This window comes from Grus americana, chromosome 12 (assembly GCF_028858705.1).
Source record: "Grus americana isolate bGruAme1 chromosome 12, bGruAme1.mat, whole genome shotgun sequence".
Lineage (NCBI taxonomy): Eukaryota > Metazoa > Chordata > Aves > Gruiformes > Gruidae > Grus > Grus americana.
The window spans coordinates 11465750-11493017 of NC_072863.1; the positions used below are offsets into that span (position 1 = coordinate 11465750).

General features: G+C 39.6%; 1 protein-coding gene across 4 annotated transcripts; it reads left to right on the top strand.

The window, feature by feature from the left end:
* Window positions 1-41: 41 nt before the first annotated feature.
* Window positions 42-19475, top strand: CENPI (centromere protein I). 4 transcript variants are annotated; one of them, XM_054839475.1, is made up of 21 exons: window positions 42-117; window positions 1952-2201; window positions 2483-2620; window positions 3587-3705; window positions 4849-4956; window positions 5997-6045; window positions 6357-6403; window positions 6966-7055; window positions 8516-8644; window positions 8906-9070; window positions 9316-9436; window positions 9627-9715; window positions 10054-10171; window positions 10267-10331; window positions 11319-11416; window positions 11797-11971; window positions 14225-14349; window positions 15421-15469; window positions 15626-15859; window positions 17454-17495; window positions 18315-19475. In XM_054839475.1, the coding sequence occupies exons 2-21, from the start codon at window positions 2012-2014 to the stop codon at window positions 18444-18446; spliced, it is 2283 nt and encodes a 760-aa protein (XP_054695450.1). In that variant the 5' UTR covers window positions 42-117; window positions 1952-2011; the 3' UTR covers window positions 18447-19475. The 4 variants fall into 4 exon arrangements, with proteins under 4 accessions (XP_054695450.1, XP_054695453.1, XP_054695454.1 ...); XM_054839478.1 differs by having other exon boundaries at window positions 11836-11971; window positions 18315-19474; XM_054839479.1 differs by lacking the exon at window positions 18315-19475 and adding an exon at window positions 17945-18024.
* The last annotated feature ends 7793 nt before the right edge of the window (window positions 19476-27268 follow it).

The following is a 27268-nucleotide window of genomic DNA, read 5'->3' on the forward strand; positions in this document are numbered from 1 at the left end:
GAGAAGGGGGAGGTGCCGATGGGCCGTTGTGGCCGCGCGTGGTGGGTAGTGCGCATGCGTGGGATGTGGCGCGGAGGTTTGAATCTGCGGGGCGGTTGGAGCCGGTGCTAGCGAGAGGTAACTATGGTGGGGGTTGTAGCTATGGCAGTGGGCTCTATGGCTGGGGGCCTTCCCCCGGGCGGCTTCTCCACCGGGGCGGCGGGCCCTTGCCGCCGGTCTTGGGGCCCCGGAACTGGAGTGCCTGAGCGCGGAGGTGGGGCTGGGCCGGGCGGGCTTCAGCTCCCTCTGTTCCCTCAGGGCCGCTCCCCGCGTCGGGTGGCCAGAGCGTTACAGAGGGCTCTGCGGGGGGCATCCGGAGGGAGCCGCTGTGGGGAGCTGGAGGGAGAAGGGTGTGCGTGCGCGCGTAGGCTGGGGAGGAGGGGAAGGGATGTTCGTGCTGAATATCCGTGTGGAAGTGTCTAGTACTGAAGAGCTGTGCGGTGGTGGGCTCGCTGTTAGCAAGAACTGGTGTTCCAGCCTGTCTGTTAGTTCTGCTTTAAGATCTGGTGGCGCTCTCTTCCCCATGAAACCTTTCTGGTAGAACTCCTGCAAGACAAAAGAAAAAAACCCGAACAAGTAGAACAGGTGCTAAGGAATCTGTGAGAAAGCTGTTGTACTCCAGTGTGTGATAGGCGAGGACTGTTGGCTCGATTTGTTGCCTGAACCAATGTGTCTAGGTGATTCAAGATGCAACAAGATTCCAGAGCGTTTTGGGTTTTCTGCAACTCTTACATGTCAGTCTAGCTCATTTCAATCTAACCACAGTATATTTGCTACTAGGAAGTGATAATCGCTGTTTTGAAGCACCTCAGTTATTCTTATCATAAACACGCAAAACATCTTTGTGGGAGTTCTGATGTGCTTGATAATGTCCTTTAATACTGAGGGGGTAGATTTCATTTAAAAGTGAATGCTATGTGTATGTATATCAGTGTGTGCTTCAGAGGAGGTCTTGACATGGCTAGCCAGAGATTTGTTCTTGGCAAGCTGCACAGGGAAGTTAATGACAAGCCAACCTACAGCAAAATAGGTATGATTCTAGCATCTTAAGGAAGTGAGCTAAATAGGGAGCATGAATTGAAAAATCATCCTGTTTTATTGTGTCAGAAAAGCTGGGAAGCAAAAGATAGGCCCCAGCAATCCAGAGACACGCATGCACACTATCAAATCCAGGAAATTGTAGCAAAATTTCACATTTTGTAGGTAAAAGGTTGATCTCTCCAGCATATTGAGGAGAAAATGCCACTTTTCATGGTTGTATTTTACCCACAGCTAGGCAGTTTCACAGTGTTGGTAGCTCTTGTGCTTCACTTGAAAGTTTATTAAAATTTCATATTTTTTTTCAATCCTAGCTTCTGGGTAGAAAGGCTGCAGCAGCATCTAATTTTTGTAAGTTAGGAAGATAAGTGTTGTTGATCCTCTAAAATCTGTGCATTACCTTGCAGGAGATCATGCCCTGTTCACTGATTACATTGGCATACACAGTACAAGTAATGAAACTGATAATGCACAAAATAAACTCAGAAGAAAGTTGTTTATTGTGTTTTGCTAATTTTTTTGTTATGTTAATTTTTGGATCAAAATACCACATAAAATTTTATCAGATAATTTTTAAATTGAAAGGAGTTTGTGTTAATTTTTACTTGTAAATTTTCTCTTCCATTTGTTAATGAAAGAAGGAATGGAGTTTTGATACACTGTTGTCTGTGCATCTTTTAAGTATATTGTCTGATCTTTTGAGGGGCAGGCGGCTCTAAATTATTTCCTCTGAAGAAGTTTGTTATATTATGCAGGATCCCTCTAAAATCTGTTTTTCAGGAAAATAAATCTTTCTCTTCTTGCAGGGAACTGGCACTCTGATGTTCTTCAGCTGTTGGAGGTTGATCTATTTTCTTTCCTCTTTGTAATGAAGGATTGGAACCCACGTGACAAATGAGTAAAGTTCTCCGGTCTCAGCTGGGAGTCTGAAAAGATGCAGCGAAGACAGACCCCAAAGCAGCCTCTGCAAGTTCACCGTAAAAAACAAACTGATCTCTCTGCATGGCGAAAAGGAGGGAGAATTGACCCTGAAAAAAGTGTCCAGAATCATCAATCTCCTAACAACCAGAAAAATGACAGCAAGCAAGACTCCCTTGAGCAAGCTTTGAGCTACTTTGAGAAAGGTAAGAGCAGTTTTAAGGTTAGCTACCTATGATTGAAAAGATAACTAAATTCTTAATGATAATATTGATAAATCTAATTTTGCCACCTGTTTTCCCTCTTTAATGCCTAAGCTGCATAATATTCCTTTAATGTCTTAAAAGGTTTTCCCCTTTCTGTTACTGTGTAAAGAACTCAACAAAAAGAAATATGGACAGCTCAGAGAAGTTTAAAATAGTTCATGTTCAGTTCAGAAGTTGCTTCATCCTTGTGTTTGTCATCTTTTTTTCTTTTTTTCTCCTAGTTCAAGACCGTGTCTCACTGAAAAAGAACAATGTTCTGCAGAAACACTTGACTACTGTGGAAAGCATTGCCCTGCAAAGAGGGTTACCCCCTGAAGGATTTGATGTATTGCTAAATGTGGCACTCAGTGGCAAACTTTGTAAGATGTTTATATACTGCTAGCATGTCTTCTGTCAACAACTCTTTCCCCTCTAATCAAACCTGCTTGAGATAATGTGTTTATGGTGACTATATTGTTAGGTACTTTAGTGTAAAATTAATCTTTCTGGCATGACAGTGTAATTTCTGAGTTCATGCCAAAAATAACCTCAGTTCTTGCTACAGGGGAGTGATACGCAGAAAATATTATGGCTTGTTAAAAATATTTTTTGAAAAGCTTATTTCCTTTGTTTGTAATTCAGGGTCTCTTAAAGGCTTAAAGTTGTCCTTAGCAACCATTGTGTCTTTTCCTTGTTGTAGCTGTTTGTGTAGGTTTCTCTTCTCCGAGATCAAAATAATTGAACTGACATCGTTGTTTAAGTGAAACTTGCTAAAATTGTCATTCTAACAATCAATTCAGCAGTGTCAGTGCAGCGCTTGTGCTGCTTTCTTAGAAATTGTGGCCACAATTTATACTTCTAAATAATGAAGTATTCAATTAAAAAAAACCCTAAACTTTCCTCTCCCTCCAATCCAAGAGGAGCACACAAGATTCTTTCCCTATTATGCAAGTAGTTTAGTGCTTTTCTTGATTTAAAATTACTACCTTATCTCCAGAACACTAATCTGTTGATGTTTGGCTGACAGTTATATACTCTTTTGCTGAAGGAATTGGTCGTTTAATATTACCAGAAAATTGTGTTACTTTTGGTTGTCTTGCCAAAAGTCTAAAGGCTATTTCAATACTAACATACTTCATATTCCATTTTCTTTGTTTAAGTTGGAAATAAATATTTATCATTTTTTGAGGTATCTGTAAGTCCCTACTAGATTCTTATCTGCTATTACTTTAAGCAATGAAGCTCTGAATAATCTTGTCCAGAGGGAATATTGACCTAAGCTCCAAAACCATATCAAAGAACCTGGTGCGTGAGCACCATCTTATTTTAAATTGTTTGTTTTCCAGCTGATACAGTGAATACTCGTTTACTGAAGAGCCTGATTCCAGCCTCAGTAATACCAGAAACTTCTGTGGTTTCATCTGTATCTTGGCTCTGTGTCAGCAAATGCTCAAGCAACATCCAGGTAACTTAGTAAATGTTTACAGTACTTATTGCTTCTGCACAGAAATGATGAGGACAGATTATTCTCAGGAAGCAAAAGTCCTGAGGTTTTAATGTACGAGGTTCTTACATAAGATACTGTCATTTAGAAAGATTGGCAGACACACCCATTGCTGGAATGGCAGTGGGAACCAAGGAACACTTTAAATGTGAGTGGAAATTTGCACCATTCCTTCTTGTCTTGTATCTCTGAATTCCTTAGGAATGGTTTCTCCACCAACATAGCTGAAATATTTCACAGCAATGTGAGACATTCTTCAACAACTTCAGCGAGGTATCCCTTAGGTTCTGTGTACCTTGGCCGTGGCAATGTGACTTAACATTAGCAAAACAGTCTTTTTCCTCTTCAGTAGTCTGCTCAAAAGTTTACATCATAGAATCATTTAGGTTGGAAAAGACCCTTAAGAGCATCAAGTCCAACCGTTAACCTAACATTGCCAAGTCCATCACTAAACCATGTCCATAAACACCATATTTACACGTCTTTTAAATACCTCCAGGGATGGTGATTCAACCACTTCCCTAGGCAGCCTGTTCCAATGCTCGATAACCCTTTCAGTGAAGAAATTTTTCCTAATATCCAATCTAAACCTCCCCTGGCTCAACCTGAGGCTGTTTCCTCTCATCCTATCACTTCTTACTTGGGACAAGAGACCAACACCCACCTGGCTACAACCTCCTTTCAAGTTGTAGAGAGTGACATGTCTCCCCCTGAGCCTCTTTTTCTCCAGACTAAACAACCCCGGTTCCCTCAGCTGCTCCTCATAAGACTTGTGCTCTAGACCCTTCACCACCTCATTGCTCTGCTTTGGACATGCTCCAGCACCTCAATGTCTGTCTTGTAGTGAGGGGCCCTCTGATCATAACTGAGGGTTAGCACATATTCAGAACTAAGCTGTTTTTTCCATTTTGATAAGGCAGTTGGTGCTCTTGGCAGGCGTTCTCCACAGCTGAATTATCCCTGTACTGTTCATCTGTAGCTATCTGGTTGTCCTTGAGAGCAGCATGTTTCCTTAATGATTGTGTCTCTTAAATTGGCTAGTGACTGGTTTGCCTTGCTTTTGCCCATCACTTAGTATAAATATGGCTTTTTTCCTATCTGCAGCTGCTTTTTTTAAGATGGCTGATCACAGTGTTTGACTTCATTGATCACAAGGAACGACTTCATGCCCTCTATGGTTTCTTCTTTTCCTTCTTGCAAGATGAGAAGATGGTAAGGAGAGCTGAAGAATATATGGAATTGATAAAATAAACCTAAATGTTCATTAGTAGTATGCATATTAATACTAGAATTAGCCTGGAGTAGCTGTTGGTTAGAGACCATTTTCTGATGTCTGAAATTTATTTTCTTTTTTTTTCTTTTTCCATTTTGCATTCTAAAATTGCTGGGTAATTTAGATTCAGTAACAGGGAAGTACTGTAGGATTATTTTTGTTGCAATGCTGTGGTCTGGTTGTTTAAACATGTTGCCAAGAATTGCTATTCTGCATCACAAACAGTGTGAATTTATATTCTGTCTAAATTCCCAAGACTAACTGTGATGATGCAGTCTCTGGGATTGCCTTTGATGTCAGACATCAGCAGGTGAATTCCCCTGTTCCTAGGGAGAAACTGACTTACGTACCTTGGGCAAAAAGAAAAAACAACTTTTAGAGCAATGTTTATTTAAAGGTGAGAAACTCTAACTGCTGTTCTACTTAATTGATTTGAAATGTAGCTTAAATGAGAACAAGCAATCAGGAGATTTCTGCTATACAATAACTGTAAAATCCAGATGTTGGAATATTGAAGTGTTTTGATTCAGTTCATATTAAGATGATTTTGGCAGTCATGTTAGGCAGATAGGAAACTGTTAATATTCTTTCAGTTTAGGATATTTTTGTGGTCAAGACTTTTAAAGTTCCCAAGTTCTGAGTTATATTTCTTGCAAAGTTTTTAATGGTTTTAAGTTAACATTAGTTATAATCTTTTCATAAAACTGGATTTAAGTTCTTACTGTTTAAAATAGCATTTTCAGGTACTGCTTATAGTGCAGATAATGTTTCTAAATAAAATTGACATATGTGACACAAAAAAACGTGCTACTTCCTAAGGGAACTAAGGTATGCTGTGTCCCAGTGGGGACGCAGTGATGACTTGAGGCAGCCAACTGAATGAAACAATATTAGCTTGTGAAGCCTGCATGTTGCTTTTAGTGTGTCCTGGTTAGAAGTCTGCACCACAGAATAGTTCATAGCTGCCTTTTCTTTGCAGTGCCCATATGTCTGCCACCTGCTGTACCTGCTGACCAGGAAAGAAAATGGTGAGTCTATTCAATTGTAGGAGATGCAATACTATTTTGTTTCTTATTCTATTTGCTGGCACTGCCTTTTCTTCCAGTGGAGTTAATACAATGACTAGCCAATATATTGCTTTTAAGGCAAGGAAGCATGAGTTCAGCTTGATTTGTGTAATGCTTTCTGAACTGGAAACCTGTCTATTAGCCTAGAGATAAGACTGATTGGTTCTGCTTGCTTTGGTGTGACTTTCTATAATAAAAGTGATAATGCATTTTTGCTTAAATGTCTGACACAGTGCTTTTTAAATCCAGTATGTTCTTAATTGTATTTCCAGTCAAGCCTTTTCGGATTAGGAGACTGCTTGACCTCCAAGCAAAAATGGTGAGTTTATTTCAAATCTTGTAGAGTTTGAACTGTAGTTATAATGCAGTTTGTAAGATTAATGTCCTTACAGGATGGAGAAGGGTGGCTAGCGTCTCAGGGCAGGGTGCGGTAGAATCTCTGAAGCAAGGGGCAGCTTCATTTATCTAATACCATCTTTAATTTTCTATTCATCTTCCTTTTCCAAGTGGTATCAAAAATGACTGAGAAATAAGATTACAGAGGATCTTGCTCTGTTTTTTGTAAGGAAAAATTGTAGCTATAACAACATGTTTTTGGAGCGTTTAGACAGCAGAAGACTATTTTTTGTAGTTTTGATTGTTAAATTCCTTTTTGAGAGGTATGACTACAGAAAATTCCTTCTTCAGTACCCTTCCTATGGTATTTCATTGACACAGTTTCTGTTCTTTCATTTTCAGTTCATCTATGGTTACTTACTGACACATAGCTTTAGAAAACTTTTAGTAATCATTGGGGGTTTTTTACTTCTAGAATATAGTATTCAGTTTCTATATAAAAACCATACTCCACATATTTTTCCTCTTGTTCTGCTATTTGACAGGGAATGCAGTCTCATCTGCAGGCTCTACTATCACTTTACAAACTCTTCTGTCCTGAGCTAGTGACCATAACCCTTCCTGGGAAAACAAAGGTAAGGAATTAGATTTAATCTATTTGAAACCAGTACTTATGACAGTATTTGAACCGAGCTTTCTATTTAAGCTATAGCATGATTTAGTGGTGAAGATCAATTCTATTTGCTCTTTTCACTGAGTAAAATCAGGTTTTATGAGAATTCCTTGCCTTGCATTTTGTTTCCTCTTCAGCACAATGAGATGATTTGGAATGGCATCTACCTTTATCCTTATGAGGTGTTCTTGCTGGTTTTGACTTGTTTCACACAATGTTAAGTTCTTCAGGAAATAAACTGTTTTATTTGTCCAAGGCACTGTCCAAATTGCCAACTTTCTCAAGTACAAATAACAATGGAAGTCAGTAAGTAACTTCCTACTTGGAATGTCTATGTCATAGGAAAGAGGAAAAAAAGTGGGGAAAAAAAAATCAGTGGTAGGCTGATTTGTTAGAGCCTCAAGGTAACAGCAAAAAATACAGCTCCGCTTTTAGAGACGCCTATGTGTATGCTTAGCCCTTTGACCAAGTAGAATGTATGTAGCAGAAAGTGAATACATAACAGAAAATAGCAGCAAGTGAGACATAATTTTCTTCTGGTGCTTCAATGGGATAGACTTATGGTTTGTTTGTGGGGTTTTTTGGTTGTTTTTTTGAGACGATTTATATGTAGGCAAGTTGTGTTTCTACAAAAAATATTTTATTTCAATCTTCTTGTGTACTTACATTGCTCTATAAATTTATACTTTGCATTGTGCAGCACAGTCATCTGCTAGAGAAATTACAGTTTTGTCATGCACAGAAGTGAAGTAAATAACTAGCAACTAAAACCCAAATACATCTTCAACTATTTTTATGAACATGATGTGTTAACTTGTGTAATAAAAGTTTGATTACCTAGGCCCCAACAAATCTGAATACTTTTGTGATTGTTTAGCACTTGATTAGAATTTAAAGACTTTTAAATTGCAATTGAAGTGACAAGAAGTTTTGTGCAGAAAAGGTGTTGGGTTCATTTTTCCAGTTTTTCTTTTTAAGTGTAGTATCTATATTAATTTGAGAATTTGATTACTCATTGAATTGTTCTGTTTAGCAGATATCACTGATGCTGAGTTTGGGAAGCTTTCCTAGTAACTTGCATAAGCATACCTTGGTTGTGTTTTATTTTAATTTATACTTGAGATTTACTCTGAGTTGATGATTGATCTGATTCAGGATTATAAATCAGAAGTGTTGGAGATCTCTTCTGAAAAAGGGAACATAATTTCAAAGAAAATAAAAGCATAACTGTTGAACTATAGTCAAAAGGTAATGAAACTGAGGAATGATGAGTTCTGTGCTGTGAAAACCTAGCCTCTTGGTCTGTTAAGCAGAGTTGACTGTATATGCATCACTGTGGTGACATTTATCAGAATAGAAACATCTTTCTGTTGCTTTGTCTTAGTTTGACTTCTTGTATAGATGTCTGATTTATGTTTTCAGACTTACTTCAAGGATTCAGAGGGCCCATGGAAAGCAACAATCAACACAGTAAGGCAAAGAAAGCAGGAAAACTCTCTGGTGTCCCAGCCACTGTTTTTAGGCACAGCTCAACCTCAGTCACGAAAAAGGGTAGGTTATGGACCTAAGGTAGACCCTAGGAGGTGCTAAACAGCTGTTTTCATTATATATATTGGCAAATAATGGGAGTCAGGCTTTATTTCAGCACTGGGAAGGGTGGAGTAGCTATACAGAAATACAGCATTCCCATTATAATGAAAGCCTGGATACCTTTTTTCCAAAACAGGGCCTTCATGGGAACACTGGTCACAAGTGCACTTGATCGCACTGGAAACGGAGTCATTGGTATTCATTTGTGTTTCTTTTCTACAGAAATGGAATACTCAGTTGATTATACCTGCAAGCAGTACAAACAAAAATAATTTAGAAGAGGACAGAGAAAAGCAGCGTGTTGACTTTTACGGTACAAATGAGTCTTTTCCAGTGGAGCAGCTGCAGACCTTTTCTCAGCTCCTACAAAATATCCACCATCTAGAGGTGAGTTTCAGGAAGGTCTTAGTAAGCTCATTGTTTTGAGAGATCAAAGGATATTCCTCTATGCCCTGTTTCTATGTGAACAGTGTATGGGCTACCTAGTTCTAATAGAGCCTGAGGGTGATGAATGAGTCCTGGAGATGGTCTTGTTGCCAGTAAATGGATTGCACAACTCTTACAGAATGAGATTCTCTAGCAATTTGCTGATATAAATATTGAATAACTTTTTTTCTTGATTTCTTTTGCAGTTTCCTTCCCAGATGGGTTCAGTGCTAACAAACCCTTTATTGCTTCACTACATGAATTGCATCAAAGATGAATCTATTTATCTGAGGCTCTACTATTGGATGGGCCAGACCCTTCAGGAAGGTAGGAACTTAGTATTACCTTTGCATGGTAGGGAGGTAAAGGATGTCTGAACCTTTTCATCTTTCAATAATGGTTTATAGTGATAATCACATAGCATTAAAACAGCTACTGGAGGACAACTGCATTTTGTTTCTGATTGTGCTTATTCTTGCTGTGCTTGTATTAAAATACAATATTCTCTCACACTTAGAATGCACCTGGTATGTAGCTGATAATAAACAATATGAAGAATTCAAGGACTTCCTGGAAACGGTCTACAAGGCAGAGTGTTTCTTGCAGGTAAGTGACTGTTTTGTCAGTCACTTCCCTTAAAGTAGAAGTCATACTTCCCTTAAAGTATTTTTGGGACTTACTGTTTCCTGTAGTATCTCTGAGAAGTGATAGTGTCTCCAGTAATAAAAATACATATTCCTACGGTGAGTCAGTATTGTGGAATTGGCCTTGTTTTCTGCAGGAAAGATAATTTGAGAATGACATTGAACAATGATAATTTGAACGTCCTGGTGAATTGTATGGCAGGAAGGGAAGTGTAAGCCTCTCTTCTCCAAGGTGAAGTGGGCATGGCAAGGTGCAGGCATATGAGATGAGTTTTTGAATGTTCATCTTCTGCTTTGTAGGAGGGATTTTCTTCCTGTGAAGAGTTCCTGTATAAGAGCCTTCCTCTCTGGGATGGCTTCTGCTGCCGATCACAAATCCTCAGACTTGTGAGTTGGATCCCCCTCAGCAGCTTCTCTGGTATGTGTTGCAGATCCTTTGGGTGAGCTGGACAGTGTGTGATCTTGGAGGATAGAATTTGTGCACAGATATCATACTGCTCTCATTTGTTTCAGAAATGAAATCACATCTCTATGATCCCCTGGCACAGCTCTTTTTCACATCGTCCCTTTATTTTAAGGTAATTTAAGTGAGTACAGTGGCGGTTTACTTCTAGTTGATATTGCTATCTGCACTTGTGTCAGGTGTAAAAGTCTGAGGGATTGTATAGGGGACTTCTTCTGGGGAAGTCTGTGCCCAAATGAGGGTAAAATATTGTCGTGGTTTAACCTGGCTAGCAGCTAAAACAACCACACAGCCGTTTGCTCACCACCCCTCCTCCCCTGCCCCCCTCCCAGTGGGATGGGGGAGAGAATCGAAAATGAAAAAAAAAAAAAAAGTACTGGGTTGACATACAGTTTAATAGGACAGAAAAGGAAGATAATATACAAAACAAGCAATGAACAGCACAATTGCTCACCACCTGAAGCTGATGTTCAGCAAGTTCCTGAGCTGCCCTGCCTCCCGGCCAAGCCCCCAGTTATATACTGAGCATGACATATGATATGGACTATCCCTTTGGCCAGTTTGGGTTACCTGTCCTGGCTGTGTCCCCTCCCAACTTCTTGGGCACCCCCCAGCCTTCTCATTGGCAGACCAGTATGAGCAGCTGAAAAGTCCTTGACTGCTTGGCAACAACTAAAAATGTCAGTGTGTTATCAACATTATTCTCATCCTGAATCCCCAACACAGTGCTTACCAGCTGCTAGGAAGAAAATTGACTCTATCCCTGCTGAAGCCAGGACAAATATATGCTTACAATGTAACTTCTCTGGGAATCTGAATGCCTTTAAGATATTTTCTTTTTTGACTGGAAATAAACTGGGACACTGGAAATAAAAAGAACTGATAGTACACAAGACAACAGTTGGTTTGTCTTATTGCAGTTTTAACTCAGTATTTGAAACTCACGTTCTCCAGGAAAAGCTACGTAACACATATGTTCAGTTCAAGGGGACATGCAATCATTTCACTGCTCTTCATGGTCCTGAGCAACATGGCATTTTTTGCTTAGTATTACTCACTTATGCAAATTGTCATCAACCTGTTTTCTTTTTGCCTCTTGCAGTGCAGTGTTCTTGAGAGCCTGAAAGAGCTGTTGCAGAACTGGTTAAATTGGCACATAATTCATCTGGATTCAGAGTCTGACTCTCAAGCCCATTCTTTGTAAGTTTGTCTGAAATAAATGCAGTACAGTGTTCTGTGCATTGTTCACTAGTGTATTTAAATATATATTCTGGCACTATTACCTAGTATAAAGACCGACTGGAAGGTTAATAATGCTGTAATGTTTCTGCTATTTTGTAAGCTACCTTGTCAATCCTGTTCTTTTTCTTTAAAAGTATTTCTGTTGACACTGAAAATTGAAATGTCCAGAAGTCAAAATCCTTGTAACACTGACAGCTGTGTCATCTTTGTAATAATGTTGGTAACAATATGTTACTGGGTGTATTGAAGAACAAATGCATGTTGCTGAATGCTTGGTGAGGCAGAAGGATAAACTTCAATTTCTTTGTTGCCACTTTTCCTTTTTACCGTTTGCAAAGAGGTGTATATACTGATGCTGCATCACGTCATTGCTGCAGGAATACCACCCTTTCTGGACTAGTGAACGTGGTGGCTGAACTGATCGACTTTGTTGGATGGATCTCTACTGTTGCATTGCGCTTGGAAAACAATCCTACTTTCTTGTTGTACTTCATCCTGGATTTCTATGAGACTGTATGTATCCCATTCATTTTGGCTTTCAAAATCCCAATATTCTATGGCTGTTTATTTTTTTTAAGCTAGAGGATGAAAGCACCTTCCTCATTATAGTTTACAGAAGTTTGTGATTAATTGCAAGAATGTTCCAAATACTTGGTAGATCTACAGGTGATAGCTGCTGCTGTTGCATCCATAGCAGAACTAAATAAGCTGCTAGAAAGTGATTGCTCTTAAGTCAGAGATGAACTGTGGAAGGGAAAGTAAAAATATGGCATAACATGCTTTTATTAATCATAGAATGGTTTGGGTTGGAAGGCACCTCAAAGATGATCTAGTTCCAATCCCCTGCCATGGGCGAGGACACCCTCCGCTAGACCAGGTTGCTCAAAGCCCCGTCCAACCTGGCCTTGAACTCTTAAAGGGAGGGGGCATCCACAGCTTCTCTGGGCAACCAGTTCCAGTGCCTCATCACCCTCACAGTGAAGAATTTTTTCCTAATATCTGATCTAAATCTGTCCACCTTCATCTTAAGGCTATTACTCCTTGTTCTATCGCTACACGCCCTTGTAAACAGTCCATCTCCATCTTTCCTGTAGACCCCTTTAGGTATTGGAAGGCTGCTAAAAGGTTTCCCCAGAGCCTTCTTTTCTCCAGGCTGAACAACCCCGACTCTCTCGGCCTGTCTTCATAGGAAAGGTGCTCCAGCCCTCTGATTGTCTTCTGAAGATCTTGTTAAATCATCTTAATGCTAATTTATAGAAAAGAATAATGTTCAGTTCAATTTCAAATAACACTTCCTGATTTTTTTCCTTAAATATTCCCTTAAAAAATGAAGTTTTTTCCACAATTTGTCCTGTAGACAAACTAAGCAGCATCAAATAGGCTTAAGCCTGTTCTCAAGCTTCCTCACATCCTTTCTGTAGATGTGCTTACTACCACGTGAACTCCAGCCATGCTGCTGTCGCTTCTACAGTTTGGATAAAATTGTAGAGTTGAAAAAACAATGATAGTTCTCGCATCTACTTGTAACTAAAATGTCCATTAAAAATGCACAAAACTAATGTGCAACGACACTTGCGTAAGACTGTTTAAAATACATAAATGCTCATTTTATGGGAATATACAAAGAATCATGCACCCTTCGATATATGATTATTGGTGCTCTAGCAGACAACTAGAATTTTAATTTTTTCTTAATGCTTTGCTTGTGTGTTCAGAACTCTAGAGATTTCTAAAATCATGCAGCTGAGATTAAGTAAGGAGTCTAGATTTCTGAAAATACCATTAATTCAATTACATACAAATATCTGCCTATACCTTACGTGGTATAGCTGTACTGAGGGCAAGAGGAAAGGTGAAGAACTGGCAAACAGTCTTTAGTGAAAAGTCTGTTATGACTGGTGAAGGAGTACTAAAACAATTGTTGTGCCTTCTTTAACAGTGTGAAAAACATCCATCTTTGGCACGGCAGGCTGTCACAGTTTAATTGTTTATAGTCTGAGCTACAATAACTAAATATGCATATTCTTAGCCTCTACACTAGTCTTTTGAGAATGATGCATAACCTCCTGCAGAGCATACCTTTGGCAATAGTTACTGTGGCTAAGCTATGGAGGATAGTAATGTGTTAAGTAATATTACTTTCAATTATTTATCCATACTTTAAGACTGTCATTATAGCTGAAGATCTTGTTAAATCTGCAGAAATTTTAGTGTGTTTTTTACTTGAAATTCAACCTTAAATTCTAAACATGAATCTGATAATAAACCCATGTTTTATGGCCATATCATCTGTTTCTAGAGCAAAGCTTTATCACTTGTTCATGCAATTCCAGCAAGGTCAAATAGAAAGATTTAATCTTCCAATTGGAAGAGATGTATGGTCTCTTTGGTTTGCTGGTATCAGCAAGCCAGGGTAGGAAACAAGGTCAGATCTAGTGCAATCCCAGCTATGTATGTTGGAATGATCTAAAAGATCAGAAAAAAGCAGCTGCTGCTTTTTTACAGGGATCTGGGTAGATTTGACTCAGCAAATAACCATGTCAAAACATATGGTATACCTAAATGGTTGAAGGACAAACTGAGATATGAACTGATGAATGTGTCTCATACTGAGAGGGAAATGGAATTGCTTCACCCTGGCCTTCCCTCCTAGGTGAAGCTGATGGACCTGGCTGGAATGCAGTGTCATGCTCTCTTTTGCTCTTAGATGCTTTGAGGTTTGTTAATGGCAGTAGTAATCTGCCTAGATTTGCTTCATTTCGGCAGGTGTGTGACATGTATCTGAGGTACAATCTGCCTTTGTTGATAATGCCTCCTGCTGGAGTTTTCTACCCAGCTCTTCTCAGCATGGATTCTGTCAGCTTGAATCAGCTCTGCTACATTATGTACAGGTACTACAAATTGTGTGGGCTGTAGGGACTCCTTGTCTTCTCTTTAAATCTTTTGGAAATGAAATTACTTTGATGTAAAACCTGAAATCTACTCTTTCTCACCATGCAAGGCAAAGGTGAAAGTTCCAGTTGTGCCCAGCTTTCATAATAGAGGACTTTATAGCTGTAGTTCCTGCTCTTTTTTTTCAGTCTGTTATCCAAAATAGCAAGATTCTGACCTCTTTCCTAGTATTATTTCCATGTCTTTGATATGTGAAAGAAGGAGTTCCCATGTTGTTTTGAGAGAACTTAAGTCAGCCAGCTGGAATCCCTAATAGTTAACTATATGACTTCTTACTCCTGTGCTTTGACCACTAGACTTGAGATTTTCCTAGCAAATCCTATAATGTGCTGAGTAGGAAGCACTTCTGCCATCTCCAAACTCTGTGGGAATTTGGGACTGCCTCATGCTGCCTGCAGGTCCAAAGACAGCACTGTTAGCTCTCTGCAGGGCCCACCAATGTGGCTGCTGTTTTTGGCCTTGTTAGTTCCAGTGGTTGCATCTGAGAAGCACAGTAGCCAATTGCTGCCAGCTGGTGCAGGGCTCTCCATGTGGCTTTTTCTCGAAGGAGTCTGCAGGGTAATTAATGTGACAGGATGGTCTCTGGGAAATAAGAGGAGCTAGTGTTTATTATATAGAACAACTGTCAAGTTGCATTACTTCCAGTGGCTTCTGTTTCTCTGCTTAGTGAATGAAAGTCTCCCTTCTTAAATGCACTGCATCTTTCTGATGATTTTAAGGCAGTCAGTTCTTGCATATTGCCTTTAGGAAGGTGACTGCCCCAGGAAAACTGGTCATGTCTTAATCATTTAAGAGATTAATATTATTGGGTGTCTCCCTACTCTGCCTGGGAAGCATGGGTCTATGCCAAGAGATTGAATTCTTTTTCATGTCTCTCTCTTAACAACAGAATTTGGTGATCTCCCTTGTGGAGGAAATAAGCTTTCTTAATACATTCCTCCAGCTTTTTTCAACACTGGTAGGTAGTAAAAATTTACAGGCACCTAACTTTCTCTTTTCTTTTTTTTCAGGTATCGAACCAACTTGGTGGCTGCAAAAGAAAATGAACTGAGTAAAAAGGTACTGTGGACAAGTCTGCTATGTGATAGAATGGACCTTAGCAAGGAGTTGGGTTGAATGGAGGGGAGGTGTTCTGATGGCATTCTTTTAAGGACTGGAGGGAGCACACAGCTGCTTTGAGGATGCTCTTTATTGATTTGTTTTCTTGTCCCTCAGAAAATACTACAATTCAAGTTCAGTAGCCAGACATACCAGGAGTACAACCAGTACATAATAGCTATGGTGGGTTGTCTGTGGACATCCAGTGCATTCCAGAAGGATATTCATCCTCAAGGTCTTTGTATGGATGATGAACTGTTGAAGAAAACCACAGTGCAGGAATTCAAAACCAGCTTTAACATTGTCTACCACCCAGCCATGATGGGCTATGCTGTCCTCTTCCTGCAGCAGGTAATGGTGTAGGCCAACACTTGGGCCTTTGGCAACACCAGATGTTCTGTCTTGACAGTTTCTCTAGAGAAATGTCTCAGTGTAGTGGCTGACTTGTAAACTGAGCTTTCAAAAGCTGGTATGGCATTATGTGTTTGTGTCAGATCAGTGGCACAATTTGAATAGTCTTTGTTTGCATGGTGTGAATGCATGAATGTAGTAGTTTTAGATGTGAATTTGTGCTTATGATCATTTTGAGGATAGAACTAAAATAGCTAAATCGTGAAATAAATAACTAGTTCGGTAAAAGCTTTCCAATAGTGCATCCTGCCTCACAAAATATGGAGTGTGACCTAAACATTTAACTATGCATTTCTTGACTTTCTAGAGTTTAAATTGTGTACAGGTGTGCACAGTAGAACTTTCAGCAGTGCTTTCTGGCTTTTGATAATGACTTATTAAAAAAGAAATCTAAAAAGCTACTTCAAGTACAGAAGTAAGATAATATGGTGCTGTCTTGTGTTGTCTGAGTTCTGCTAGTAGTTATCTTGAATGCCATCACGTATTGAATGCAGCTACTGAATAGTGGAGGGAGCAGCTTGCCAGAGTTGTTATTGTTCTGAGATGTGCATGCTGCTCTGAGAAATCAAGTTTTATAGGCTATCCAGAGAGTGCACAAAGATGCTATTTGGTTGTGAGGAATGCTGGCAGACTGAAGGGGTGGTGTGGTAAGTGTAGCTCCTGGAATGAAGCAAGGGAAACCTGAGGTTAAAGTTGAAGCAAAGAATGCTGGCTAGGAACGCCTCACAGATTTCCCTTTGTTTATATACTCAGTGTCCTGAATCTAGGTAGTTTGTCTCTTACTGCTGATTAAACCCAAATTTTATATTTGCCAGAGGAGGCTATTTTATTTTTGTTATATACAACTTCTTTTCCTTGGCCTTTCTCCTGTTGTAGCAGGATTAGTCTTTCATGTATTTTGTGTAGATCCTTTCCATTCTGAGGCTTCCTGATTCTTCTTTGTAGCTTCTGTAAGTAAAAAAAAAAAAACCAAAAAACCCAAGCCCAACAAAAAAACAACCCAAAACCTTCTAGTGGAGACTTTTTGCATCTTCCTACTACAGAATCAAGATAGTGATTTTGCTTAGCAGTTATCACAGCTATCCTGTCTTAAGAAAAAATATTTAGCTGCAGCGCCATCTTTTCTTAAACACTTTAGTGCTGAGCACCAGAGGGCACTGCTCTGCAGCACACTCAGAGAACACAAGGAATAATCTAAATGTCAGTAGGTTCTCTCCTCTTGCTCTTTCTCATTGTTGGGAATTATCTATAATGTTTTGAAGGGGTAGCTTTTACACTGTAAAGAGGCAGTGGTTAAAGATACCTATAAATATTCTCTGTTGCTATCCAGAAATACTGAAGCACAAGGCAAGAGGGTCTCCACATTACCTTGCCACTTGTGGACACAGTATGATGCTAGAAACCTGTTCTGAAGCGTGATTAAAAATATCTGAATTGCTTTGCACACCTGCAATTCCTGATTTAGGAGGGAACTAAGCAACTCTAGATGTACTTTTTAAATTACTTGACACTGGTTTTATTCCCTCTCCTTAAGGCTTGGCCAGATGATACGACCTTCAACTTCAGTTTAATTAAGGTAAGTTTTCTTGTTTTAGTGAAGTGAAAACAAGCAATTTTCAGCAGCTGTGTAGAAGAGGATGAGGTGATAATATTCACCAATTCCACAAATGCTCTGTAAAAAATTTGAAAGGGGAAGATTCCAGCTGCAGGCCCTGTTTCAGTCTCTTAACAGGGCCAAACATGAGGACATCAACATCTGAGAAGTTATGTATCTAGCCATCTGTGGGTAGTGGTCTGAGATTTTTATATATTTCCTCCACGAGTCAGTGCAGTATCAGGGCAAGGCTGTTTATTGTTCTCTGCAGGCTCTAGAAAAAAATTATATTTTTGATGTACTTGAAATAGAATTTCTATTATCAATGAATATTACATTTCTGAGATGGATGTGTAGCTTTGTTGTACCTTTGAACAGGGATCCTCCACTGTGCAAGTATAGTGCAGTTTATTTCCTTTTCTGTCTCACAGTGTACTTCAAACTTGATCTGGAAGAATCACCATTACTGATGGAAGGAAGGCTTTAATATCCATCTTCATTTGGTTCCTGACATCTTCACTGTTGATCCAATAGACTTTGCTCTTTTTATACTGGGATTTTTAAACATCTTCAGTATTAAAAAAAGATCATAATTTGTCATGTTCAAACTAAGAATGTGTAATACGTAAGTGAAAAGTTTAGGCATTTGGGAACAGGACGTGACCCTGTATATCTGTGGGTATTTACAGACTAGGATGGATGTTGTCAAATGGTGGAAGGCAATATTTGCGGACCTTTTCAGATTGGCCTAAGAGACAAAGCTATATCCTGCACATCTGACTATTTTTTCTGTTTTTATAGGGGAAGAAGTGGAACTGGTATCTGGAATATCTCTATGCGCAAGGTTTAAAGGGCCTGAAGGTCTTTATTGAAAGCAGCATCAATCGTGTTTCCCAGGCCTCTCACAGTAAAGCAGGGAATATGCAAGCGTGACTCTGGGACTCACTGGAGCCTTTTTATCATCTGGAACAGGAAAACAGAATATAATGGACTGTGTCACTCATTCTTCCTTCCTTAGAAGAAAGAAACAGAGCTACTACCTTTGTCTGCATTTTTGTACTGACATCTATTTTAGAAAAGTGAAGACATGGAAGGAATGCTTAGGCTGGCTTGGTTCACTAACACTGAACCCCCTCTTGTCCCTGCTGGACTTCTCTGGTCTGAACCTACTGAGCTCATATGTATCATCCACATTTTTCATCCTCATTTTTCTCTGTTGGAGTATCTGCTTTGATTGAGAAACAAACATTTTCTATCTCAAAACTGCAATAAGCAGTGCTGCTTCATTTATAAGTAACGTAGATCCCTGACCCACTTTGCCTTCCTCGACAGTAGGTAATGAGAAACAATTTAATTGGCATTTCAGGGATACCATATATGTACTGGCTTGGAGCACTCTGTTTCCCAATTTGATGTTGTACTGTGTATATAATGACTTTTAACAAGCTGACCAAACTGACCTTCCTGAACTTCATTTTCATTATGAAGCTTCCAAAAGAGACTTTTTGCCAACATTGCTTATAATGTTCTAATGCAGCTGGAAAACTTGCTGCTCAGTTGATGGTTTATTGATGATTTGAGCGCTTGAACAATGTTGCCACCAGCTCACTGTTTTTTATTGCTAAGTGCAAATGTAGCTTTTCTTTTTGTGTTTTTAGCTCTGTACCTGTTGTATGTTATATGTGTACATATATTTAATTTATATTCTGTAAAAGGTTTCCAACATGCGATTTTGAAGGAACTCTGCTACAAAATGTATCTTCTCCTGTCATTTCATTTTAACACTGAGTAGAAGTCAGGAGAAGCTGCGCTTGGGTCTCCAAAATTTGAGTGAACTTTATTTCACTTCTGTAAAATGAGGTTGTAACCACTTGAAAGATGGGTCAGAGTATACTGAATTTTGCATTGTCAATCTCTATTTTGATCCAGTAAAGAAATCAGTCCTGAGAGTGACTCTAGAGCCTCTGAGGATGTGTTTGGCTTCTTCATCCTCTCAAAATCAAACTGGCTCTAGGTTGAGTACCATTCTTCTCAGCTCAAATAGATGATCTGGTTAATATGTATATACATATATTTAATGTGTGTATATATTCTTTCCTGACAATAAGAAAATCTTTCACTGAAGACTGAGAGAGATTTGCAGAAAGATCTGCTTAGACTATTGCCCCTTCTCATCTGGCTATGTTACTCCAGCTAGTGTAAGTGCTGCTTGCTAATTTCTGTCAAGAAAAACAGATCTTCAAAAACCCTGATTATACTTTCTCAACAGGGTAAACTCTACAAATTACAAATTCCTCCCGGTGGATATGTTTCAAGATGTGGTCCTAACATAGAACCAGTTATCTCCTTTAAAGGCTGGTACTGTTGGTTTTGAACCAGCTCAGCTTGTTGACTGAGGATTATCCCAACACCACTGACTGGCAATTCCTATCATAGTGTTGCCTATTGCTTGTTAGACTCCTTAAAGGTTTCAGCTAAGGATCCAAGGAGGAGAGCTCTGTAGCTCCATAGTTGTTTTTATAATTTTTCTATGAAGCTACCTTCAGAAAGGTATTGGAAATGCTAGCATTTATGCTGGAAAGCCTTTGTACTGCATTCCTTACAGACAACTTAATCCTTAGTTTTTATCCTTACATCATACAATTGTCTTAAGATGTTAACCAGAATTGTATATTGCTGCACTGGGGTTCTGTATAGGAATAGGGCTGGAGGGATTGACAGCCCTAGGAAAACATGAGGTAAAGACATGGACCCAGTTATAGATGTGTGTATTGCAGGCTCATTCAGTAGGGAAAGTAGTAAATACAGAACATCTCAAAGAAGCATTTACATCTAGCCAGGAAGACAGACTTCATGTTACCTGGGTACTTTTGGAGTTTATGTGGAAGGAGCAGAGCTCTGTAGCATTCCTGTCAGACTAAAAGGTGTTGCATGAGGCTTCATTTCAGTTGTGAAAGGTGCCTAGATTCTTAAGAGCATGTGTGATGCATGTAAATGTATATAAAGAGGCTTATAGCAGAATCCTTTAGGATTTACTGAATGTTGTATTGTTATTGGTCCCTGAGATCAGTTGTCCTTTGAGGTTGATGTTTGAGAAAACACAGAATCGTGTTATGGAAGACTGCCATTGCAGCATCACAGGTCTTTTATTACACCCTGTTACAAAAGTCTTTAAACAAATTGTGTGCAATTTTGTCATTCTAGTGCACAGGCTGGACGCTTAGAGGTGCAGAAATAAAGTAACAGGACAGATAACTTTCCTTTAATGTCAGCTTTGTTAGTCAAATGGCTGTTCAAAATCCTTCTCATGCAGCAATGCCTAGTATTACTGGGCACTTGAGATGAATTTTAGCCTCTTGGTACACCTTGGTCGCTCTTGTCTTTCACATCTGGACACTTTCTTTTTTTCTCTAAAAATCTGACTTTACTAGCATTCCACTTGAATGGAAGAATGGTTCTTTTAGGGAGGAATTGTGCTGCTGTACATCTCCCCCCCTCCCCCCCCCCCCCGCTTGCTCTATACTATCTAGTCACTGTGGTAAATTTTTGTATTACATGCATATGCTCAAAAACATGCTCAAGTTCATTTAAGGCTTACATTCACATTGTCAACCAGCACCCCAGAATATTTAAGTTTAGGTCGGGCCTGCAACCCCCCTCTGTGAGGGGATTTATTTGACATGATTCACTAGAAAGAAAGTGCCTGTTTTCATGTCACTTGGGTCTGCTCTTGAGTGTGTGTTTTCTTTTTTTAGAGGATGCTGTTTCAAGGTCAAATTTCTAGTATTAGCTGATCTCAGGGAATGCTGGTTTATGTCCTGTCTCCCCATGAGTAAAAGTTGATGACTTGCTTCAATTCCTGTCTGGAAGGACTCCCTTCTTCAGAAGTTTCTACATGCTTTCTAGTTAGGGGTTTTGTAATACTACAATCAAGCCAGGGCAGTGGTCATTTCAGCTTAATCACATTCTGCAGCTTTTCTAGTAGCCTATTTAGATGCTCTCAAAAAGTGAGGCCTTTCCCTTTAGAAAAATCTCTGAGTCAGTATTAAACAGGATTTCTAAGTACAGGACCAGAATCCTGTCTGGGGTAAGCAGGCATAGCTCTACTAATTTCTAATGGATCTATGTTGAGTTCCACTAGCTGTACATCTGGCCCACAGTTCACAGAACCAAAGCCATTAACCCCTTCTCTGTCAGACACGTTAGCCTGAGCATTATGCATCAGAAAATGCAAATACCTCAGACTACAGTTAAGCTGAATTCTTTTCCTGAAGCCATATTTGCTTTGTGTTTCTGTTAATCATGATTTCATTTTATGGCGAGAGACTCACTTGTGCATTTTTATGCATTGGGCTGTGTTGCCCTTTCAGAGCTTGCTCTGAAAGAGTTAATAATTTCAACCTGTTTTCAGCTGGAATGAAGAAACTGCTTCCTCTGCGTCCCTGCTTTCTATTTTCTTGTTGGCCTACTTCCCTCTGCTTGTGTTTTGCATTCCTAATGCCATGAATAAATCAGGACCCAAGGATTTAGAAGGTGGTACAGCTGTAGCCACTCAGCAAATTGAACCTTTGAGGCTTGTACTGCAGCTCTAACAACTGCCAGTGTGTGTGCTCCTGACCGCTTCTAATAACATTTAACTGGTACCAAAATAAAATTCACTTTGCCCTTTTTATATAATGTTTAAGGTTTTCGCGCCTCTACCCAGTGTCTCCTCACTTGGCGCTCTTTGTCTTTTAGTTAAAGTTCAGTTATAAGCCCTTTAGGGCAAGGCAATTGCCTCCCAGCTGCTGTGACAAAATGGTTTATCATAAATCTTTACAGAGAGGAGAAAATAAGGGAAACTGAGGCATCTGACCCGGCTAAGGGTTCATCATTACAGAATCATAGCACAGTGAAACTCCTGTCTGACTGTGGTCCTAGATCCTCTGATAACTTGTCATTAATAATACACACTGGACTGCTTTTATTTGTAGTGCTGTGGCTCCTGAGAGAGTGTGCAAGGGAGCTCTTTAGTCAGAGGATACATCCAATGTGGGTGAAGAACAACAGGCAGTGGTAACAAGCTTGCTCTGGAGGACAAATATCTTGAAAGAACTAAGTCTCCAAGTATTTTCTTCCAGGAAAGATGATTTATGTTGTGCTGATGGCTTTTGCCATTATGGCTCTGCTTTTAAAATAAAAGTAATGATTTTGGTCTGATGATGGTTTGATTTCACCAAACTTTGCTTTTGACTAAGAAGGTCTTTTATGACCTTAGCATATGGTGACATGATTTTTGGCACAGGATTCCTGAGATTTATATCTAGCTGTTAGACCTGCCTGAGTAACTCCAATGGAGGCATTGAAGTACATAAATAACATTTGGTAAAGTGCTTATCTTATGATGCTGCTTCATTTCTCTGCTTCTCAGTTTCCTGTCTTGTAGGAGTAAAAAGTCTGCATAGCAGATGGCAAGATTTTTTTTAAAATGCCTTAATTATTTTGGCATCTAATTTCCATTTTCAGGCTCACTACAGTCTTGCACAAATGTAGAAACTGAAACAGCTGGTCTTCAAAAAAAGCTCCAGGTACCTTACACAGGCTCTAATTACTATTTTAACCTTGACAGCACTTAGAAATCTGTAGGCTCAGATGTGATCCTATTCTGCAGCTCAAGGAGTGAACATGCATCAAGCAAGCTTTGGTACCTGCCAGAAATGTGACAAAAAATGGACTGTTCTAGTACAGGATAGGTGATGGGATTGTAGCCAAAAACATAGGCCTGTAACAAAGGCCTACTTATATGTGATAAGAAACTATTCATTGTTACTTTAGGTAGAAGGCTAATGATTCTTAGAATGACCACCTGCTACACATCATGATAAAAAGGAGGAGCTACAAGACACTTCAAGGTCCTTATATACGTACTTTTCAGAAAGAGAGGACACTAACTGCCTCCACGAGCATCCTTATCTCCCTGAGGCATATAGTGAACAATTACCAACACCGAAGTATTGAGAAACTAGGGGAAAGGTAACTTGGGCCAGGGTCCCCATGACCACAGACCCATAAGCCCCCTACCCAAATTATACCACCTACTCAAAAGATAGAGGTGGAGAAAGGAACTGAGCATGCGTTCTAGTTTGCATACTAGGCGAAGAAATATGAACCAATTATTGTAATGGGGAGTGTACCACTTTTTAATCTTTGTAATGTTTGTGTATAAATGTGACAAGAGAACCAGCCTTAGGTGTGCCTGATTAGAGGAGCTATCCTCCTGACACCCAGCGCTGCAATAAAAGGAAATGCCTGCTTCTTAATGCTAAATTGGTGTTAAGGAGTTTTCTTTTATTCTCAAATTTTGGTGACAGGATATTAAGTCACTGTAACGTGGCTGAGATCCTGAGCCTCAGGCACTGGGTTTAGGTGCAAACTGCAACAGATACTTCTGAAAATTTTATTCTCTACCTAAATAATTTGGGCTGGTCTTTTAAATAATTCAGTGATAAACTTCTTGTGTATATGTATGCTTTTATGTGCAGCTGTATCCCCATGCAGTTTGACTCGCTCTCCTCCACTCTGTGCTGCCTCTTAAGTGTAGTCTCTGCAGGAAGAGGCTGCTCTCTGCAGGTTTTCTCCCAATCCTCTCTAGAGTCTTTAGGCCTGTAACATGCCCACCGTGGTTTGTTGTACATGGATCACTAAGCAGTTTCCTTTCTCTTAGGGCACCTCTGTTCTATGTTGAAGTGAATCTTCGGCAGCTCCTGTGTGATTGCTTTCCTGCTCCTTTGTGTGCACAGCCCAGTAAATAAGCAGGGGGATGGAAAGCAGTTGTAAATGTGCTGACAGTTTTTGAAGAACAAAACGGCCCCTGAAAACTGTCTGTCTGCCTTCCTCTTCTCTCCTGCAGGTTTTTGCTTTTCTACCATTTTCTCCTTTCTTTTTCCATCTCTCCCCCAAATTCTTTTCCACTCTTTTTGACACCCACCCCGTGTTCTTGTGGTGTTTGCTGCTCTGAAAAGATTGCCTCTCTCTCCTGTTGTCCTCATTTCTCATTCAGCGGGGACTGTTTCAATCCCTATGCATGAACAAATTAAAAGGGGGATTCATTCTGTTTCTGAGTGCATGTCAGCTTGTCTGCTTGTATTTCTTCTCTACCCATTCTTCTCTCTCACTCCAGGTACCACACTTTTAGAAAGTATCCCACTGTTTTTCTAAACACTTTTGGCAGGGTAGAGTTTGTGCTTGGAACATTTTTGTGCTTATTGATGCTAGCAAAGGAGGTGCAGTTACTTATTTGACATTAGTTATTTAAACAATAAAAGGAACAGGATGGTACAATATCTGGGCAACCATTCTTAGACTCTTTTCAAGCTGAATTTAGGGTCCCTAATTCTAGTTTTGTTCCTTCTTGTTGAAAAGAAGTTTTTTGTGCAGTATTCACAAGCATGCTTGCCTGTCTAATGTACCAGAATTGATGGGCAGGTCTGTCCCTTTGTGCAAGACCTGTTCCTTCTGGCTTTCCCTTCGCAGGTAGGCACAGAATAACCACTGAGATCAATGATCCTGCATCAAAACTGAATTACTATTGTTTTGATGTGGATGGCTGTGTGAGAACTCAGTCACATCTGTTACTTAAGTTAGGAGGAGAACCAGATGAGGGAGCCCTGTGTTTCAGGAAAACAGGGATTTGTATGCCCTTGAGGAGAGACAGGATTTCTTTGAGCCATAGGGGACATTGTCCTGGCTCACAAGCCTTTCACTAAACCCTTCTTCAGCAGCTGGATCCACAAGGAAACTGTCAGTGTATGGCTCTAGGGAAAGTGCTCATTTTTTGTCTCTTCCTATATTCTCCTTTTAGCAAGGATGCGCTTTCATATATATTCTCAGTCAATGTTTATCTCTGTTCTTTGGTTTAGGTGTTTGGGGTTTGGAAGCTGTTAGGATATCAATGACTTGCTTCTGCATGTAGGAACTTCACAACCTCCAACCACTTCTCCACCACTAGTTTGGGAATTAAGCTCATTGGGCTCCACCAGCTGCCATGTGGGTTCCTCATCAGAAGTTGGTTGACAAAATGCCAGAGCACTGTGCAAGGCAAAGATCAGTTGAATACAGCTGTATGAACATACTCTAACCTACTGCTACCTTTGCTGCTGCTGCGTCATGCTTCCTGAAGCCTTTCTTCACTTTGCATTCTTGGTGTGTGTTCTTGGTAATGCTCTATGTGAGAAATTTTTGAGAATTTATTCTACAGTGGTAAATTGTAATCTTCCTTGCACAATCTGCATTCTAGGTTCCTAGGTAAAGCATCATTCTCTAAAATACTTTAATTGGGGTAAATTGATAAATTTGGGCTTTACCCAGGGAAAGTTTCTAAAGGATGGTAGCAACACTTCCTCTTCTGTACAAGAGGGAAGATGAACCTCCTCTTTCAGGAGATGTGAGATTTCAAAGGAGGGAAGTTGCAGTGTTTGAAGAGGAGAGAGACTGTGCGCTTTGGGAAACAATTGTCTGTGACAAGGACTATTTTAGAAGGGGAGTTAATGGGTGGGAAGTTATCGGAACAAAAAACTAGAAGTAATAGCCTTTAACTATCGACACCTTAAGTATTGTGTCAAAAATGCAAATGCTAGAATTTTAGTTAATGTTTTTATTTGTTGGTAGTGCAAGATACTTAGTGTTATGGATGTTCCAGCTTACAAGTGATTTGGCCAAATTAATATCGACTTTGAATGAAGAGAAAGTAATCGAGACTTTAGGGTGAGACCAGACACAGCCCTTACTTCTAGCTTTTTAAAATTTTCAAGCTAAAAATACTGCTAGTATACCTCCATACAGCACAGTTTTTACCCATCATTTTCAGCAAATGCATTTGTATTCAAGGTATTCTGCATTTTGTGACTTTGTATGTTTAGTCAGTGTGGCTGATTCTGATTTCACAAGTGTAAATTGGAATCTGTTTCAATGATTTAAATGGATTTTAAACTCCACTGTTTTAAAGAGAGTGATTATGGTGTAAATTGGAATCTGATTTTAATTTCATGTTCATGCCTTATAAAACCTGACTTGATTTTTATATATTGTATGTTTGTACACTATATTTAGCATTGTGCATATTGAGATGTCCGTGTTGGGTAGGTGGAGATTCTTAGTTTTGCTAACAAGGTACATATTTGCCATTTAGTAAAACATAAAATGTCTGAAACGTTTTGTTAGGGAAAGGCATAGGGTAGGTACCACTGTGTCTTCTGGAAGCTGGCTTCTTGGAGTTCCTTGGGAGATTTTTTGGGGGATTAAGTTCTCTTCAGAAGTCAAAGCACACCAAATTTAGCATTCCATCTCATAAACATTCCCGTACACTTTAAAAAGTTATATATGCTTATGTGAAAGGCTGCGTTTATGACAAATCTGAGATTGTCTCTCAGGCTTCGAGTTCTGAATTGCTTGGCTGTTTGTCCTAGTTATTTCCTTAAAACAGAAGGTAAATTAGGAAGTTGGTCCCAGCCATGGAAGCAACTCTCTCACCAGAGATTTTGGTTTGTCTCAAAACTTAAACTAAACTGACTCGAGAGATGTTTTTCCTGCTGCATTTTGCTGTCCCTAAACTATCAATAAGCACCTTGTTTTTGTGGTTTGTGCTGTCTGTTAATGTCTCTGTGTGGATGTCTGTCTCATGTGCACATGTAACTTGGCTTGATATGTACTCACTTTGTTTACCCATGTTGTCATGTCCCTTATAGATACTGTTGGAGACAGATGCATGCGGCAGTTGG

Bases quoted from the DNA above. Each gene is read 5' to 3' on its own strand.
- CENPI (XM_054839475.1), top strand. From the start codon at position 2,012: ATGCAGCGAAGACAGACCCCAAAGCAGCCTCTGCAAGTTCACCGTAAA. The intron at 10,172-10,266 runs GTATGTGTTGCA...CATTTGTTTCAG, and splicing joins CCCCCTCAGCAGCTTCTCTG to AAATGAAATCACATCTCTAT. The intron at 11,972-14,224 runs GTATGTATCCCA...TCATTTCGGCAG, and splicing joins TCCTGGATTTCTATGAGACT to GTGTGTGACATGTATCTGAG.